The 18,461-nt window shown below is 49.1% G+C and overlaps 6 protein-coding genes across 6 annotated transcripts; 5 read left to right on the plus strand and 1 right to left on the minus strand.

Annotated features, from left to right (window-relative positions):
* Nucleotides 1–1,361: 1,361 nt before the first annotated feature.
* J7337_009877 (uncharacterized protein) lies at nt 1,362–3,205 on the plus strand (the record flags this gene model as incomplete). The annotated part of the gene is made up of 3 exons (XM_044827472.1): nt 1,362–1,528; nt 1,584–3,113; nt 3,172–3,205. 3 exons carry the CDS (start codon nt 1,362–1,364, stop codon nt 3,203–3,205), a joined length of 1,731 nt encoding a protein of 576 aa, XP_044678066.1.
* A 2,899-nt stretch (nt 3,206–6,104) lies between these two features.
* On the plus strand, nt 6,105–7,682 carry J7337_009878 (uncharacterized protein; the record flags this gene model as incomplete). Its single annotated transcript, XM_044827473.1, has 1 exon — nt 6,105–7,682. The coding sequence occupies one exon, from the start codon at nt 6,105–6,107 to the stop codon at nt 7,680–7,682; it is 1,578 nt and encodes a 525-aa protein (XP_044678067.1).
* Nucleotides 7,683–8,988: 1,306 nt separating this feature from the next.
* Nucleotides 8,989–10,685, plus strand: J7337_009879 (uncharacterized protein; the record flags this gene model as incomplete). Its single annotated transcript, XM_044827474.1, has 5 exons — nt 8,989–9,173; nt 9,231–9,922; nt 9,978–10,267; nt 10,322–10,419; nt 10,469–10,685. The coding sequence occupies 5 exons, from the start codon at nt 8,989–8,991 to the stop codon at nt 10,683–10,685; spliced, it is 1,482 nt and encodes a 493-aa protein (XP_044678068.1).
* Nucleotides 10,686–12,055: 1,370 nt separating this feature from the next.
* J7337_009880 (uncharacterized protein) lies at nt 12,056–12,475 on the plus strand (the record flags this gene model as incomplete). The annotated part of the gene is made up of 1 exon (XM_044827475.1): nt 12,056–12,475. One exon carries the CDS (start codon nt 12,056–12,058, stop codon nt 12,473–12,475), a length of 420 nt encoding a protein of 139 aa, XP_044678069.1.
* A 1,312-nt stretch (nt 12,476–13,787) lies between these two features.
* On the plus strand, nt 13,788–14,998 carry J7337_009881 (uncharacterized protein; the record flags this gene model as incomplete). The annotated part of the gene is made up of 2 exons (XM_044827476.1): nt 13,788–13,864; nt 13,957–14,998. The coding sequence occupies 2 exons, from the start codon at nt 13,788–13,790 to the stop codon at nt 14,996–14,998; spliced, it is 1,119 nt and encodes a 372-aa protein (XP_044678070.1).
* A 1,167-nt stretch (nt 14,999–16,165) lies between these two features.
* J7337_009882 (uncharacterized protein) lies at nt 16,166–18,461 on the minus strand (the record flags this gene model as incomplete). The annotated part of the gene is made up of 4 exons (XM_044827477.1): nt 16,166–17,661; nt 17,713–17,799; nt 17,855–17,864; nt 17,988–18,461. 4 exons carry the CDS (start codon nt 18,459–18,461, stop codon nt 16,166–16,168), a joined length of 2,067 nt encoding a protein of 688 aa, XP_044678071.1.

Below are 18,461 nucleotides of genomic sequence, written 5' to 3' on the forward strand. Positions count from 1 at the left end.
GCTCTTGGACTATGGAGCAGTGTTTGGGATCTAGTATAGAGGAAAGTTAAAGAGTTGCTCTGTTATAGCTACTGATGTACGCACGCTGTATTGGATGTCCTATTATATGAGAAGGGATAGTGATAATGCCAAGATGTGATATCCAAACAACTAATTGCTTGTGCATTCAAGGGTCATGTCATTATATGGGATAGATAATGATAGACTTGCAGGGGAATGATAAGACAGCCAAGCACTACTGGGCAAGTCATATAGAAAGATTCATTCATCAATATCATCTCGATAGCATCACAATCGTCAGTTGAACAATGAAGCTGTTGCTGTGTATCGTGCGAATAGTTGAGGTGCCTCAATGGTCGTGCCATTCATGGGTCGAGAATTAGAGTCTTTTGCCCCACTCTCGGTGCGACATGCCAGGGGGGCCAAAGTCTTGTCAAACCTGTAACACCGGGGTTTCAGACGAGAACAAGCGTTGACGATGGCCAATCACAGACTACAATTGCTGGGTTGACAGTGAACGACTCGTGCTGGCTTCTGCTAGAGATGCAGACGGAGAGTTACTTGTTAAATAGTATTTCACTCGAGAGGCTCTCAAAGTCACAATAACTAGTAAAAACTCAAAGAATAACTACCATTACTCAGATAGAGCAGAGCCAGTTGTAAAAGTTCATGACTACATACTACAGCCCCTGAGGCAGAGTCCGATCGGTTGAACCATGCCTGATACATGACAACTCCTTAAATGGCGTGTTGTCCAAACCCACGTCTCGCTCTCCCACATCTCGACTCGAGTCTGTGTGAATCTACTCTCTACAGCCTCTCGCTAGAATCTTTAGGTGCATGCCAAGCGCTAACCCCGGACACTCGCCGTCTGTGCCTGGTATCAAGTCCGGTCGCCAAACTCCGTTTTTATTCCTCTACAAGAGAGACCACGCAAATAAAATCATCTCATTCATGTTTTAGGGCCCCTCGAGTTTCGACGGCTCGAATTTCCCTTTTTCCTCTTCCGCTTCTTTAGACCCTTGCCCTGCCTCCTCTCGTCTTCTCTCCCTTATTCACTCTCTTGTTTTTTCTGTCGACAAGTCATGGTTCGATGAGAAGTTGTGTTTCTTTTGATCTTGAGGCTCTAGACAGCATTTATTCTACTTCTTGTCTATATTATACTATTTAAACTGTTTCATTTGGCTACGGAAATTCTACTGTTCAGCTGGTTCTGAATAATCGACACTATCGTTCAGGGTGGTTATTGATTGGGTTTCGAGGAACGAGGAGCGGCAATACGACGACCAACACCTATCGAAGGAACAACCGGACAATTTTCAGTCGGTTGACCCAACCGACTCAACTCACCCTCGCTCAAGATGAGCTATCAGATGCAGGATTGGGGAGAGAAACCCTCAGAGCGATCACGATGGACTCCCCTAACGCGAATGCTGCTATCGGGTGAGATGACCCAAGAGAAGCAACAGGAACTATCGTCAAGAGAAAAGTTTGATCGCTGGATGATCAACGAGGGTTATCGAAGATTGTGAGTCCGCTGGCACGTTACAGTGAAGTGAGTGATTCAGACTAACATACTGCAGCTTCGTCTTTGTCTTTATGCTTCTTCACGCACTCATCTTCTCCTTCGCATGCGTCCACTACTCTCAAAAAGATAGTCTCAAGTCCTCCAATGAGCTCTTCGGCTTCACCTTCGTCATAGCTCGTTCAGCCGCTCTGGTCCTTCATGTCGACGTCGCCATCATTCTCTTCCCCGTCTCTCGAACCCTCATCTCGCTCCTTCGACAGACACCTCTCAATGGCATCCTCCAGTTCGACAAGAACATCACCTTCCACATCGTCACCGCATGGTCCATCGTCTTCTGGTCTTGGGTTCATACCATTGCCCACTGGAATAACTTTGCGCAGGTCGCCATCAAGTACAAGCTTGGTATCTACGGCTGGTTGGTTGCCAATTTTGTGTCTGGACCTGGTTGGACTGGCTATGTTATGCTTATTGCGCTGATGGGTATGGTTCTCACATCGACCGAGAAGCCTCGACGAGCAAACTTTGAGCGTTTCTGGTATACTCACCACATGTTCATCGTTTTCTTCTTCTTCTGGTCTATCCACGGAGCTTTCTGCATGATTCAACCAGACGTTGCACCGTTCTGCACTAGTGTTGGCGCATCAGCGGTTGGAGTCTTTTGGCAATACTGGATGTACAGCGGTTTCATTTACCTGGCCGAGCGTATCGCACGCGAGGTGCGAGGTCGTCACAGGACATACATCACAAAGGTCATTCAACATCCCAGCAATGTTTGCGAGATCCAGATGAAGAAGGAGCACACAAAAACGCGAGCTGGACAGTACATATTCTTGTGCTGCCCTGCCGTCTCGCTGTGGCAGTACCATCCTTTCACTTTGACCAGTGCCCCCGAGGAGGACTACATCTCAGTCCATATTCGTTGCGTGGGTGACTTCACCAAGGAGCTTTCCAAGGCTTTGGGTTGTGACTGGAGCAAGAAGAGGGAACCCGGTGGCAACGATTCTAGCAAAGTCGTTGGTTTGACTGGACGCGACTCCGAGATCGATCCAGCTATCCGCCGTGTTCTCCCCAGAGTCTACGTCGACGGTCCTTTTGGTTCTGCCTCCGAAGATGTCTTCAAGTACGAAGTTTCGGTGCTTGTTGGTGCAGGTATCGGCGTTACACCGTTCGCCTCCATCCTCAAGTCCATCTGGTACCGAATGAACTATCCCCAGAAAAAGACACGCCTAGCCAAGGTCTACTTCTTCTGGATTTGCCGTGACTTTGACTCCTTCGAGTGGTTCCGCTCACTGCTTCTGGCAGTCGAAGCGCAGGATCTGGACCACCGTATTGAGATTCACACGTACCTCACAGCCAAGATCAAGGCCGACGATGCGACAAACATTATGATCAACGATGCCAACGCCGATAAGGACACCATCACTGGTCTGCGCAGCCCGACAAACTTTGGCAGACCCAACTGGGATATGATCTTTAGAGGTATCAGGAAGCTGCACAGTCCTGCTGAGGCGGGTGTGTTCTTCTGTGGACCCAAGGGCTTGGGAAGTTCGCTGCATACGTATTGTAACAAGTACACCGAGCCTGGGTAAGTTTCTATACTGTCATTGATATGTGGGAGCAGAACTTCGGCTAACTTGATGCAGATTCTCTTTCGTTTGGGGCAAGGAGAACTTCTAAACTTTGTCTCTACCAATTTCATTCAAGTCTAGGCAAGCGGATAGTCAAGTTTGTAATAGTAAAAGGAACACGACGCATGGGGTAGATTTACTGCAAGACCATCCATACCTGGTCTATGTTCTCGTTGAGTTATCATTTTAATACCATAGAAACAGATGTTGCATCTCACCAACCAATATAACTTTTTTTTTTGACAAGACCAGCCGCATATTTCCTGTCCACTATTGATTAAGGACTGTACTCCATTTGTTATGGGGAGCGCAGTGCAAAGCTCGTGATTGAATCGAGGCGCAGCTGAAGAAACTGACCACTTGGAGTGCTGACGTTGGACTCTGCATTCCATCCATGCCACATCTGACCCAGATCTCGTCTGAAACGTTTCACAAGCCTGGAAAGTATCCTATAGCCACAGATGACTGTTTTGAATATAGAATCCTAAAGACGATTCTTACTCAGAGTTGCGGGTGTAACGGCAGATGAGAGTGATGCTCCCGCTCGATCTTGATCATCTCGGACAATGCCTGATTCACCGAAGATTTGAAGCGTCAGTAATCAGAGACCGAGACAACATGCCATGACCAAGAATTTCATGCAGGGTCTAGACGTGGGATGCAGAGTCGAAAATAACATTTTTAGACAACGACTGATATGTGCATGTCTCACGACCCAGCAACGTGTTCGAATTGTATCAAGACCGGCCGAGTGGCTGGAGATATGATAGGGAGAGGGATGCACCGATATAGAGACGGGAAAGGCTTTTAAGATGCATGGTTGTATTTCATTATGGATGTTGCATGTATCGTATGCATGTGTCCATGTGCAGTTGTGCTGACGGTCAGGCCGATGCAACCATCCATCCATTCAGAGAGAGTTTAGTTGATAAAGACCCTGAAGATCTGACGCTCAAAATCTAATTAACAGTGATCGTGACCGTGTCAGTATCGGGTTCGGAAAGTTAATCAAGAAGAGGCCTCGATAAGACTCGAAGCCCTTGTCAATTCTATCTCAGCTTAATCACAATGACAGTGAGTGACTAGCATCCAATTCCGTGGTTGACCCAACGGAAATCGAAACAAATTGGATGGCAGAAGGGTTCCATTTTTGGGTCAGACCCTGAGGGAGGTAGGTGCCCGAGTCGCTGAGCCTCGTTCGTTGGACCCGGGCCCGTCATTTCTTCAGTGGATGCCCCGCCCCGCCGCGTCGCTAGTACAGGCCACTTCAATCAGAAGTCCGCTGGAACCTCGCTAGCCTGCCAAAATACGAACTGCTCTGGGACTTTGTTACTCATGACCACTCGGGAGATTGATGTCATTCAAAGTGTCAGGGCGATCGAGTGCCATGTGATTGGAATTAGATTAGATTCACTAGAACATTCAATTTGTGCTCCCAGTTTGACAGTTACAGATACATCTCTACTTTATCTATCCGTATACTGTTGAGAAGTCGAGGTAGCATCAAACTGATCCAATCCAATCAATGCACACTCAGGAACACACAAGCAACACACAAGCATAAACGGTTCAACGCCTCTTTCTTAGCTTCTCGCGCCACTTCCCTGTTGGATGGTAGCTGTCGATAGTCTGCAGCAACCAAAGCTAGAAGAAAAAAAAAGTCTCAAATTGTGAAAAAATTCCCTCCATCAAATCCTCTTCGTCACTCTTGGTGCTTGGTTATTCGAAACTACAGGCGATTATCATTTCTGGGCATCTGTCACGTTTTTGCCTCGCTCTGTAAAGATCAGCAGGAGATGCATTGACGACAGGTCCACGTTACTTGCGCATCGTGTATACCTCGTAAATAGAACACTAACAATCTCAAAGGAGTTGGGGTGCAGCGCCATGACAAACGAGCTAGGCCGTAAGGGGTACCTGGCCAGGGGCTCTAATGCCCATTTTGTCTGCTGTACAAATTGCGAGGTCAATCCCGGGCAGCATGCCACGAACGTGTTGCACCGTCGAGCCTCGAAATGAGGCTGTAGAAAGGCTTTTTCACTGTTGATATCACCTCTCCCGTCTTGACGTCTAATATTGTATAATTGCTTATCATCGGTAAACCGTTGACCGTTTCACTGTAACAATCCAAACATTGTCATTCGTCAACTGAAATCGTGGCTCCCCCAATCAACAGTCATCAATGCATGGAGTTCGCTGTCAAAAGTGCAAGGATTCAGTACTTCGCCACTAAGTACCCTCTACATTTTAGAGCCCGTTCCCCCCGTACTGTACTGTACACGCAACTCGCTCGCTGCAGCAAGCAAATTTTTAGTGTGGCCGGCGTCGCGCAAATCCGCTCTTCCCGCGCCATTCATTCCCAGTCCCTCCCGTCGTCCCCTTCATCACGAGCCTGGGTCCCCCGTCTCTCGTTCTGGTCATTCACTGACTGTAGCAACTGGCACGCACTGCTACTACAAACTTACTACGCCTCTTCTTTCATCCTCCGTTTTCCTTCTCGTCTCACCCAAACTAACACAATACGAGTCGAGTAGTTATTCACTAGAATACTGCTTGGTCCTGCTCCTACTGTTTTCTAACACTCGTTACTATCTCCCTTTTTTCTTCTTCCTCTATTCTTTTTCCTTTTTTGTCCTTTGCTTTACTTCACGCGCCTTCGCTGTTTGCTGCCGCGCGTGCCTTTCGTACTCCTTATCCACATCGCACAAGCCGAGATAATCCAGCGACATTTTGCTCGACTTTTACCACCGCTTGCGCCCTCTCCCCCTATCAGACACGAGACACTAGAGACCTCTTCTTTATTTGAGACGGTCGCTGCTTTTCCTTCATTGGATTTGTCGTTCCTTGTGCCGAACCCTCCCGGGTACTCCTTCGTCTCCTTACCCGCCGTCAACCATCACCTTATATCGACGGCTTGATTGAATTGACGACAACACCGACCGTTCAAGATGCAGCTTCGACGATTTTTGCTTCTGGGCATGCTCCTCGGAGCCGAGGCCACTCAACTCGTTGCCCGCCAAAATTCCAACTCCGACTCTGCTGCCGCTCCCTCAACCGATTCCTCTCCCGCGAGTACTGCTGCAGCCGATCCTACGAGCGACGACTCGGCTGCCACTACTGCAGCAGAACCTACTACCGCCGCCCAACCTACCGACGATTCTAGTACCGCTGACGGATCTACTTCTGATGGATCTTCCGATGGAGGCTCAACCACAGCTGAGGATGTCGTAGTTACCAAGACGGTGACTGTCACTGATGCCGATGCCAAGACCGTGAGCCGTCAGACTACTGTCATGAAGACAATTACATCCACTGTTATCGTTACGGCGACTGCGTTCGATACCAAGACTGTTACTAGCAGCGACGCTGAGACCGCAACGACCACGACCTACGTTACCTCTACGCAGTGGGCCAACGAGAAGCGTGCCCTTGATTTGGCCCCTCGAACCATTGGCGGTGTTGAACTCGTTGCCCCTGCTCTGCCTACCTATACTACTACCACCAGTGCTCCTCCTCACTTCAACGCCCAAATCGAGGGCGAACACTACGGTCTCCGAGCCTTCCGACGAGGTCTTCACAAGCGTGCCACCTCCACCACCACCGTTACTGTGACTGAGGGCGGCGGCGACTCCGATACCACTGTCTTCAACACTATTTCTCGAACCGTTATTTCCACCGTCAGCAGCCAGACCAAGGTTACCAAGACCATCACCGAGACCGAGCAAGCAGGTGCTAGTACCACCGTCACTGTCACCAGCACCCTTGTTGTCACATCTACTAGAGTGACCACTGGCGTTGTCCGCACAGCGACTGTTGCTCCTTCTGGAGAGTATGGTCCTTCCGGTACTGGCGGTGCCAGCTCTGATAATAACAGCAGCAGCAACAGCAACGATGGAGGCCTCTCTACAGGTGCCAAGGCTGGAATTGGTGCTGGTGTTGGTGTTGCTGGCCTTGCCGTCATTGCTGGTCTCATCTGGTTCTGTCTTCGCAAGCGCCGCAATGCTAAGAACAAGGCCGAGTACGACGATGTCTTTGGCGCCTCCGAGGTTCCTGTTGGTGGCCGTGGTGGTGGTGGTGGTGGTGCCGCTGGTACCAGCCCCCACATGTCCCAGACAACCGCCGCCGCCTCTACTCTGGCTCCCAGCCGCAACACCACCAAGTCTGAGGGCTACCGTGGTACTGCTCTTGGCGATGGACGCGCCGGTTTCGCCAAGCCCCAGCAGTTCGGCCGCAGCTACATGCCCGTTAGCCCCGAGACCAACTACTCCCGCACTGCTGGTAGCGACCAGGCCTATTCAGCTACCACTCCCGAGAACAACTACGCACACCCTGCGGGCGGCTCTCCCAACCACAATGCTGCTGAGATGTACAGCCCTGCCAACACAGCTGAGCTGGCCAGTGACAGCGCTGCCACCAAGTGGCATCAAAATGATGCTGCTGAGATCGATGGCAACCAGGTTTCAAGCGCTCGTGGAACAGCACCCCCTGAGAACGTTTACGAGATGCCCGCGCAGCCCTACAGGTAAACGATGAGGTTGCCAGTTGGCCAGTACAGTGGTCACTGGTAATGGGAATGGATGGATGAGGAAAACTTCAAGATTCGATGAGACTCCCCCTTGTAGCTAGAGGGAGGGGAAATAATTAATGTCAGATACTGTACATATTGTAAACCCTTACTTTTTTTTTCCTTGCGTATGACGAGATCACACATCGGTAAAGCGAACAAGAGCGGGAGATGATGTCTCCCATTGCATGACTTGTATATCTTCCATTGCTACCATTTTGGGTTCAAGAGAGTCGTGGATGATTTGAGGTGTTGAGGTGGATTAGATATGTTGATGCAATAAAAAAGAATTAAAGTCTGACAGTCTGGGATCTATGTTAAGTATCTTGGTCATATCTATCTCAAAGTCAACCAGTCTCTGTGTAGTTGAGGTGTGAGACTATTTTGCTTTTATGTGTTTGTTGTTTGTTTAAGGTCCAACGTTGTAACGTATTCGGTATCGTTCTTAACGTAATATTATTCCCGCTGATAAATTAAGCTTCAACTCTAATGAATTTATCCGTTCGATAGATTGACTCAGTCAGCAGATAATGTCCGTTATCGGTGACGCCACTTGATGTCGCGCATCTAGAATAAGACATGTGCTTGGCAGGGAGACAAATACTTCAACCAAGCAACGAGATTACAACGAGGAATTCGATCATCAAGCTTAATTCATCATCATTAACTTTACTCTAAACTCTATTTCTCTCTCGCTCTTTTCATCACGACCTCATTGGCTCAAGTCGCCACAAGTTCTAGAACAAAAAAGGTCGAACCCACTCTTCCTGTTGGTTATCGAAACACCTTAAGGCACATCCCATCTTTTTATTCTATAATATTATTACTACATTACGAGGGAATTAACAAGCGACTACTCGGCTCAATTCACTCTTGTACAACCGGAGAAGTTTCGGATGACCTGACCTGATCTTGTTCTGAAAGCGGAGCTATTACGAAAAAAATTCTGAATAGTGTCGTACTATATTCTTCTTGTGGTCCTTTTGCCTTTTTCTATTTCTTCTTCCATTCCGTCTATCTTTTGCTTTATCCTCCACTTTACAAGTTCTCATGCGCCAAGAACTGCCAAGAACACGCCTACTCTTTCAAAAGATTGTCGTGAGTGGGAGGTATTTTCCCCCATTTTCGCTATCATCTTTGGATATCTGCTTCCTTCGTTTGGTTGTATCGAGCAGGGATTCTTGTTTCTTGCTATAAAGTAGAGAGACTGGGACGACTTTTGTTGGATTGTGAGTTGTCTTGAAAATCCTCACCAAAGACTCTTACTCATGACTCCTCCAGAGATGATTAGTATGGCTTCGAAAGACGGCCAAGATAGTACGCCCAGGCGTCACAGTCTGAGCGATGAGTCTGACTCCATCTCAGCTGCTGATGAGAAGAGACTTGTTGCGAAGCTGGACTTCTACATCATTCCCCTTGTAATGGTACTTTACCTCTTCAGTTTCCTAGACAGGTAAGTTACACAGCTCACTCACTCACCAAGTCCCTATGACTAACTCAAAACGAATAGAGTCAACATTGGCAATGCCCGACTTTACGGACTCGAAGAGGATCTGAACCTCTCGTCGAACCAGTTCCAAGTTGCTGTGTCCATTCTATTCGTCACATACTTGCTCTTCGAGGTTCCATCCAACCTTGTCCTTAAGCTCTTCACGCCTCGTCGATGGATCGCCTTCATCGCTGCTGCATGGGGAATCATCGCCACCCTCACCGGCCTCGTCAACTCATACGGTGCTTTGATCGCTTGCCGTTTGCTCCTTGGTGCCGTTGAAGCAGGCCTGTTCCCTGGCTTGACGGTGTATCTCACTTTCTTCTACACCAAGAGAGAACTTGCTCTTCGCGTGGGTTATCTGTTCGTCAGCGCTGCAGTCGCTGGAGCTCTAGGTGGCTTGTTAGCATATGGCATTGGACATATGGATGGCCTCCACGGTATGAGCGGTTGGCGATGGATCATGATCATTGAAGGAATCCCCAGTTTCTTGCTTGGTGTGGTTACATACTTCGCTTTGCCCAACGATGCAGAGACAGCATACTTCCTCGACCAGAACGAAAGGGCGCTTATGCGTTCTAGACACGCCCGTGAGTACGGAAACACGGCTTCCAGTCGGGAATTCAGCAAGAAGGACATGATGTGCGCCTTTAAGGACTGGAAGGTTTGGGCGTTTTGTGTTGCGCAGTTTGGCGTCGACACTATGTTGTATGGTGAGTTTCGATATCCCTCAGCCCTATCGCTCGGTCCACTGATTGACAACCGCAGGGTTCTCAACCTTCCTCCCGACCATTATCAGGGATCTCGGTGATTGGACGGTTGCAGAGACACAGCTCCTCACCGTGCCATGCTACTTCCTCGGTGCAGCGGCGTACATGTCTACCGCATTTCTCTCAGATAAGCTTCAACAGCGTGGGCTTTTCTGTGTGATCTTTGGAGTCATCAGCGTTATTGGATATGCAATCCTGCTGGCTGATGTGTCTTCCGGCGTTCATTACTTTGGCTGCTTCCTGGTAGCTGGGGGTTTGTACGTTGTTGTGGGCTTGCCACTGGCTTGGGTAAATTGATGTAGCCTTGATGGTAAATTGTAGTGAGCTGACTTAGTTGTCTAGTTGCCCACAAACTCGCCGCGTTACGGAAAGCGTACTACTGGTACGGGTATGCAGTTGACTTGGGGTAATGCGTCAGGCATCATGTCTGCATTCATCTAGTAAGTCTTGATATTGACTGATGTTATGGGTTCCGCTAACCTTGACAAGTCCTGCTTCGGATAAGCCTCGATATATTCGCGGACATGCTGTAACGCTCAGCATGGTCGCTCTCGGCACCGTAATTTATGGTTTTATGTTGTGGTGGTACCGACGAGAGAATGAACGACGACAGGGAGGTCTAATGGATGACAAGTTTCGAGGAATGGGAGAGGATGAGTTGGCTGAGCTTGGAGATGAGAGTCCACGCTATAGATATACCATTTAGAGGGGGCATGAGATGGAGATAATGAGAATTTGGGGTTATGAGGGACGAAATCAAGATAAGGGAGTATACTATATGGAAGGGATATACATAATGAGAACAGCCGTTGATTACTGAGGGCAGTAGACTGAAATCACAGGTTGAACATGGAATACGCCCTGGAGGTAGAGATGACTGATGGTTCAGAGAAGAACCTGGGGGTAACTAACACCTAGCACCAAGGAGAAGTACCGGAACTAAATGGCGCTAACATCCGTTATTAGTGGCTTGATGAGGTGCATGGTTCCATCGTTGCTGGGGGAGCTTCACATGATTTAGGGGAGCAATTTATTGGTCAGTTGCATTTGGCATTTATCATATATCGTCGAACCACACTTTTTGTTGTTGTGTTATCATTTACCACTTCAGCTGTACACGGGATGTTTTGCCTAGGTAGCTAAGTACCTTGGTTAAAGAGACTGCCAACACGTCAAGTGTCGTTGTTGGGGCTGTGTACGTCAGCTGTTGAATGGTTAGGTGGTTACCATGATCCATCCTTCAAGCAAAGTGGTGTCGTGTAATAATGGGGCCAATGCGTGCATATCGAATACGAGCTCTAGGCTGTACTGAATAATATCGCCTGGAATATTTTCAACAGTTGAAGACATTCAAGAACATTTGCTAGGCTGTTGGTCTTGGACTTTCAGTATCATTGTATTGGATAACTTTGACGTGTACTCTCCCGTGTTTAGGTGCTGGTTTGCCCAACCTCCTGTATACCTAGGTAGGTAATCAGTCAACTCCCCTATTGCTGATACTAGGGCAGACTGACTAGACTGAGCAGCACATGTCTTCAGACTCTAGTAACGTTACCGGGCAAGAGCAAATAAACAGCCCAGATACCAACAGACTCGCCACTCATGATTGATCGATCCTCCGAGACATTCAATCCCTAATAAGACATCCTCAGTGGAATAATGTAATGCAATGCAAATGTACTGTACCCCAGGATCACAGTGGACATCCATTGGCACTAGCGGACCCTTGTTTCCAAATTTAGGTGCCCAAGCTACCAAGTCATGCTCTAGCGTCGAAAAACGGAGGCTTAACTCTTCCTATGTTCCCCTGTTTTCTTCCTGAATGTCTCCATACCTATCCATTTCCACTTGCTTCCGCTTCTCTTTCTTCATCCTTACCTTCTAACTAATTCCTTCTTGGGTGCTATTCACTTTCGTTACTGACCAACTCAGTCCAAAGTCTCTCGCTTGCCTTCTCTGACAGTTGGAATCCTTGTCACTTCTACTATTCGATCGTTGTCTTGGTGTATCCCCTATTCCTCCGCTGATCGATCGACTCAACACTTCAGATCATACAACACTTGATATCCCGACATCATGCGCTTCTCCAAGCACGTCCTCCCTATTGCCATCCTCCTCACCGGCGTCATCGCCGCCGCCAAGGACGAGGAGTCTACCACTGCCGTCGAAAAGGCCAAGGCTACCGACGACAAGGCCTCCGCGACTGCCGACGACTCCAAGACAGCGGACGCAACAGAAGAGGCTTCTGCAACTGCTACGGGCAAGGACGATAAGAAGGAATCAAAGACCGACAAGTCCGATACCAAGTCTGCCACAAAGGAGAAGTCGGCTGCTTCTCAAACCACGGCTGATGGACCTACGATTACCTGGGACCCTCCTGCTCCCAAGACCACGGTCCCTGATATCAACGCTGGTTCTCCTTCGCCCATGACTCCTGGTGTTGTTGTTCTGTCGTTGGTACTCGGCATCACATCTCTCGGAATGGCCCTTCTATAAGAGTACCTGCCATTCTCCTTAGAGATCATTGCACATTTCAAATTCTGCAATGATTCTTCTCGGCAAGCGTTTTCTGGTTGAACGGGTTTGGTCATTTTATTTCACATGATTGTGGCGCTATACGGAATGTCAATGGCAGCGAGGATTGACGATTTTTCTCTGGCCTGTAATTTGGTAGATGGACGCGTATGTTTGTGGCGCTCAGATAAGCCTCATTTTGTTTCGGAAAAAAAAAAAAGAGATGGGAGATTGCGAAAGGAATGGAGAAGTATATGGGAGAAAAACCGTCTAGATCCGCACTTGGATCTGGGAGAGCATTGCATTGGAGTAATACTGTTGATATGAGTAATTGGGTCAAAATAAGAAGATCATTTTCTGGACTTCTTTTTAATCTGTTATCGCCGGAATGAAACCTCAGCTCCCCCCGTCCCTTATTCGTTTTAGAGCCAACCGTTGGTTAGCTGGGGCATGGGCATGGCCTGATGCAGTCAATACCTAGCCATGACCTGTCTGCATCAACGTGATTGTAGGGCGAGCATATTAAACATATCCTCATAGGCTGAGAAATAAGCCACGAATATCTGTTCAGCGCCAGGTGGTACTTACTGCCCGTATTCATTAATTTTATTAGGTATCATCGAGGGCCCTGGAGCTAGAGAGTTGGCATTGGCATCTCATAATTCCCGATTCGAAGATACCGATGCTCCCTGGCCAATCACGGCATTCACAATCGACGTCATAATCCACCCTTTGTCCGCCCAATCACTTGACCCCTCCCCCTCATTCCTCTGAGTACAGCTCTCCAATCGCACCGTTCCAGCGCCTGTTGTGCCTGTTCTGTAGGGGGCTTCCAGTAGGTTCATGGCGCACCGTGCCTTAAGCTGTGCTAACTTCCTTAACTTAACTGGACGTGGGAAGTCGCAATGCATGTCTTGCATTCATTCCTCTCGCCCTGCCCAACCTAACCAACAAAACGAAGCTGAACTTGCGATAATACACTTTTTCCCACTCCCAATTCCCCACGTCCTTTTCTCTTTCTTTCTTACAACGATCATCGAAATTCCAGCGGCACCAAGTCATCACCGAAGATAGTGCCACGCGATAGACTTCATCGTATCCTCCGCCTGCTATCAACAGGCTCCTAACTTCCTGAGCGCCGTTGACGGCGAGATCCTCGATACCTGACGTCGCCTCATATCATCGCATCCACGTCCACTTCTACGACTATCCGACTCGAAGCCCCTGTGAAATCACAATACCCATTGCGTTCCAACCGGACATCCTCTCACTACTGAAACGGCCTTTTGTCATCATGGCGCAGACACAGCCCCCGACCTTCATCAACCTCCCGCCTCCCACCTCCAGACCAGAGACCCCCTCTGAGATGCCGTGTGTTCTTCCTTGCTCCTAGCATTGCCCATCATTTGATATGATGTCTCTGCCCCTTGAAACTTGTTCACTGACATCGTTGCCCGTCTCAGAGGCACTCCTACGAGCACCACTACCTCGCTTTCCGCCCTATCTACCACTGCGATCAAAGATGGTCACCGCGGCCACTTCCCACAGGGTCCTCTCAGTCGTGGACACCAACATAACCCTTCCACACAAAGCCTCGAGGCTGAACGTGCCGACCGAATCTCCCGACTCGCTGGCCTCGAGCGAGTTTCAACCCTTCGGGCACCTCCTCAAGCGAACGCCCAAGGTGCATCATCTCCCTCACCTCAGACCACGCCAACCTCTACAACTGGGTTTCCACCCAACTACCCTGCTACACAGCACCTGACACCTGCATATTTCGATAGCAATGGCCAGCCTGTCGCTGTGACCAAGATGAGTACTGTCGGGACGGCCAGCGCAACTGAGAGCCATGTTGGCGATGGCGATGATACACGCACAACTGCTGGCGAACATGATGAAGACATGTTCAGCACCGATACCAACTACCGTGAAGCCGAGTCAGTCGCAAGCATGGGTGGCTATCCCGACGCTATGGACGAGGATCTCGATGGTGCCAATGCCCGTTCTGTGGCTGGTTATGACGATCGCATGAGCGATGACGGCTCTGCGTCTCTTGTTGGGTTTGGCGAGGGTGCTGGTAGTACCGTATCTGGGCCCATTTATCATCGTCGAACGGCACCCCAAGCTTGGGGTCTTGAAAGAACCAATTCCGGTCTGAGCGACGCCCGGCGGGAGCGTGACACTCATATGGGCGGTGACACGCCTGTAAGTGTGTCTGCACTACAGGAGCGCCGGGACGCTCGCATGATGGACGGTGTCGCGATTGATCCGAATCCAAGCCAAGCGCCAGAGAACGACTCTTTTGTTGACACAACCTTCCGAGGCCCTGTCTCTGCGTCGCAGCCTCAATCACAAACTGCTGCTGCTCAGGAGGCGGCAGAGCGTATTGTCCAGAGGTTGGACAGAGGTGAGACAAGGGCGCCTGCTTCGGGTCTCGTAGGGCCTGGGCGGGTTGATGAGCCTTTGGGCAAGTTCTACTTTGAAGGCGAGAAGCGTGATGATTAGAACGGTTATTACATCAAAAGAGAAATCCCAGCCGAGCCTTCATCTGCAAGGGTGGTAATGACTCGATAGCTGGATTGAAGCACGATACCAGGCACGACGAGCTTGAGAGATATGGTCATATTTCTCATGCTGCGCTTGTCCTTGAAAGAAGTTTCTATGTTTTAGATTATATGCGCGCGCATCGCTGTCCCGCCAGTTTCGTTTACATGTTAATATTGCGTTTTGGGGCCTCCCATATTGAAAATGCTCAGGGCTGTTTCCAACAATGGCCTTTTATGCTGTACAAACATGTCCCATTTCAGCCACTGACTTTAGTACTTGTGTACAGAGTATTTTGTTTCTTTTGTGAATATGTCACGATGAATCGGGGATTGATTGGACGTTGAATGGTCTTCCAACGTTGCCGAGGTCAGTTTAGATCCTGGCACGTTGCTTCATGTTATTGTGGTCAAAGCCAAAGCATGCTGTATTATCAGCATGCCCGTTGTACCTGGTCTCTAAATATGATGCCGCTATCTATTCGCCTCAAACTGTGTGATCATGCTCCGTGCACTTCTTTTGGCAGATATCCTGAAACTAAGATAGCGAGAAAGAATGGCGTCGGCCATGGCTTTAAACACTTTCTGTCTCAGAAATCATCGCTCGTTCTGTAAGTGCATCTGGCTCGAGATAAACGCCCGTCCCATCAAATAGGCGAACCTAGTCTTGGGGCGGGCTAATCGCAACCCTCGTCCTTGACAAATGCTATCCAAAGTGTCCAATGAAATAGTCATTGAAGGCATACTTGAGGGAAAAGGAAATCAAACTGTGAGTAACACCAGGCCCATGATTCCTTGCGTCGTAATAACTCGGTGATGAACCGACATGATGATCTAGGCTTGGGTGCTGAAACACCAGGCCTCATCCTCTTCCAGCTCCCGTCTCAGATATATGCGCAAGCTGCCGTTTCGGGCGCTAATGAATTCTCAGAGACCTCGGAGCTACAGAAAGAAAAGCAACAACAATAACTGACTGGTATACTGTCATAAACTTGGCTCTGTAAACATTATACGCATAAATGAAAAGCTGTACCATGTGGTAACGACCTAGACAACTCCAGTGTTGTGGTATATATGGTGACGAAAATTTGAATAGGACTAATGGCCATCTGCATGCTGTCGTCTAAGTTCATGCGCATGAGAAATCAAGACGCATTCGTCGGGCAACACCTTGCCAGTCCCATACAGACACCCAGTCGCCCTGGTCCATGCATGCCCAAACCTTTTCTAGAAGTTCCATGACACGTTCGCAGTTCCGTAGGCCTGTATATCCGCGAACAGATCTTACTGCAGTGCGTATGCGTTCCTGCTGGGCTGGCTCAAAGCAGGCAGTGCCAATAACTAGACAGGGAATAAGTAGCAGAGTCTGGGAGGGATCAGAAGGCTTGAATGACTCCAAAATAGTGAGAGACTCTTCAACGGCGAGCGTAATGCGCCGGTCGTGATACGCTGGCCTTCTGGAAGGTGGGGGTGAGGATGCCCTCTCTTGGTATGTTGACGAGTCTTGTTCGTGCATGGAATTTGTCCTCGAAGGGTTGCGAGATGTTGGACAGCTACTGGCCATGTGAACATCAGTAGCCCCAGTAACACCGTTACCCCTTGATACTGTGGCCATCATTGAAGCTCGTCTGGGTGGTGGTGGAGGAAGAGCGACAGTAGTTGAGGCCGAGATGGGCAAGGTGCTGAACGTCGAACGGCGCATTGAGGAGACTGAAGGTGGGTAGATCGTCCGGAAAAGATACACCCACATCATCTGCTTGTAGAGCAGTCCGACTCGGTCACGGCTGTCGCCCCATGGCCAGTTTGGTGTCCACTCGCGAATGGCCGCGTCAATCTCAGCAGCCTGATACAAGCTGGTGTAGTCCACCACTGGGTCAACACCAGCAGAAATGTTGGCTCGGATTGTGTTTCGAATAGTCGTGATCTGAGATAGATACTGGAAGAGGCCATCCCCAACACCTATTAAACGGGGAGGCTGTATCGGTGCTACAGGCTCCCAATCTTCAGACGACAGTCTAGCTGTCATGTTCTCAGGGTGCCAGAACAAGTCATCGGCAAAGATATGATACTGGAAGAACTCAGTTATGAAAGTATATAAAGCCGGGTCCTCAGGGGGTGAGTGTTGAATCAGGGTCTGGTAAGCTTGGAGGTGCACTCGATGTTCACCTCGAGGGTTTCCATCGGCTCTTGTCTGGAGGAGCAAGCAGAGCATTTGTCCATATCTCGCAGAGAGAATAGTCTTGTACTCAGGATCGTCCTTGTCCAATGGGCGCCCCATATCCTCGTATAGTCGCTTCATGGACTCGTCGTGGTGATAATCGGCGCGTTGTTGCAGCGCCTCCCGATTGGACTGAGGATGGTCGGCCAATAACTTGGCACCATACGGTGTATCCCAGTCGATATGCTTGCTGCTGACTGCCAGAATAGAGTGCATGAGGCCTTGGTGTTCATTGGCGAGGTGAAGGATGATGTCTTTGAAGGCATTTCTGGCCTCTCCTTCAACTGTTAAGACATTGCTCAGATGGGTAATATAATGTTTCCAAAAGACCTTATCTTCGACAGTCTCGACACCATGAAAGATTGGTTGCATAGTAATAATTGGAAGGGCCTCCTGGCGTAAACGCTCTAGAGCGATAATTAGAAGGATGTGTCGGTATTTCATCAAAGGAAACGTACCCTCTTCTGCCTTTTCCTTGCCGCTCTTCCATATCTGTTTTTCGTGGTAACCCTCGCATACCACAGCGTTCTTCTCGCAATTCATGCCTAGAAACAAATGATTAGAATCTCACATATCTCAGGTGAATGATTCGGGCCGTACATCGAGGTTTCTATGTTATATTAGCCTTCTGTCCACAGTTCAAGAATTAAAAAGCACCAGACATGGCAGGGAGGGCACTGGATGATACCCCCTTGTTCTGTAACAGGTCCAACGCCTTCATGAAATCACTTACCGCTTCATCACATTTCTTCTTGCGCTTTCGGCAAGTGATGCAACCAGTCTTTGATCGACCCTTGGTCACTTTACTTGCGCTCACTGCCGTGGTCAGTGGGTGTTTCCTTGGCCTTCCTCGTGGTCTTTTCGGTTTCGGATCTATCTTGGCGGAGTCCACTGAAGTTGGCGCCAGGGGGGCGGCTTTTAGATCGTCCATGTTAAGATCATCTTCGACCGGCTCCAGCTTCGGAATGGTAAGAATATCGTCCGAGCCTTGCTCCCAATTATTGTCCATTTCAACATCGTCTCGGTCGACATAGTCCGTGCTCCAAGAATCGGCACAGGATGAGGAGGCTGAATGTACCATCGTAGGGGCAGAAGAGTTGTCCAATCCTGCGCTCAACGGTGAAATTTGGCCGGGCTGTAGTTGATTTGCTGTTGCTGCTGAAGACATCCACAAAGAGTCCATTGGTAAAGGTGACCGTGGCATCAT

This window comes from Fusarium musae, chromosome 7, assembly GCF_019915245.1.
Source record: "Fusarium musae strain F31 chromosome 7, whole genome shotgun sequence".
Lineage (NCBI taxonomy): Eukaryota > Fungi > Ascomycota > Sordariomycetes > Hypocreales > Nectriaceae > Fusarium > Fusarium musae.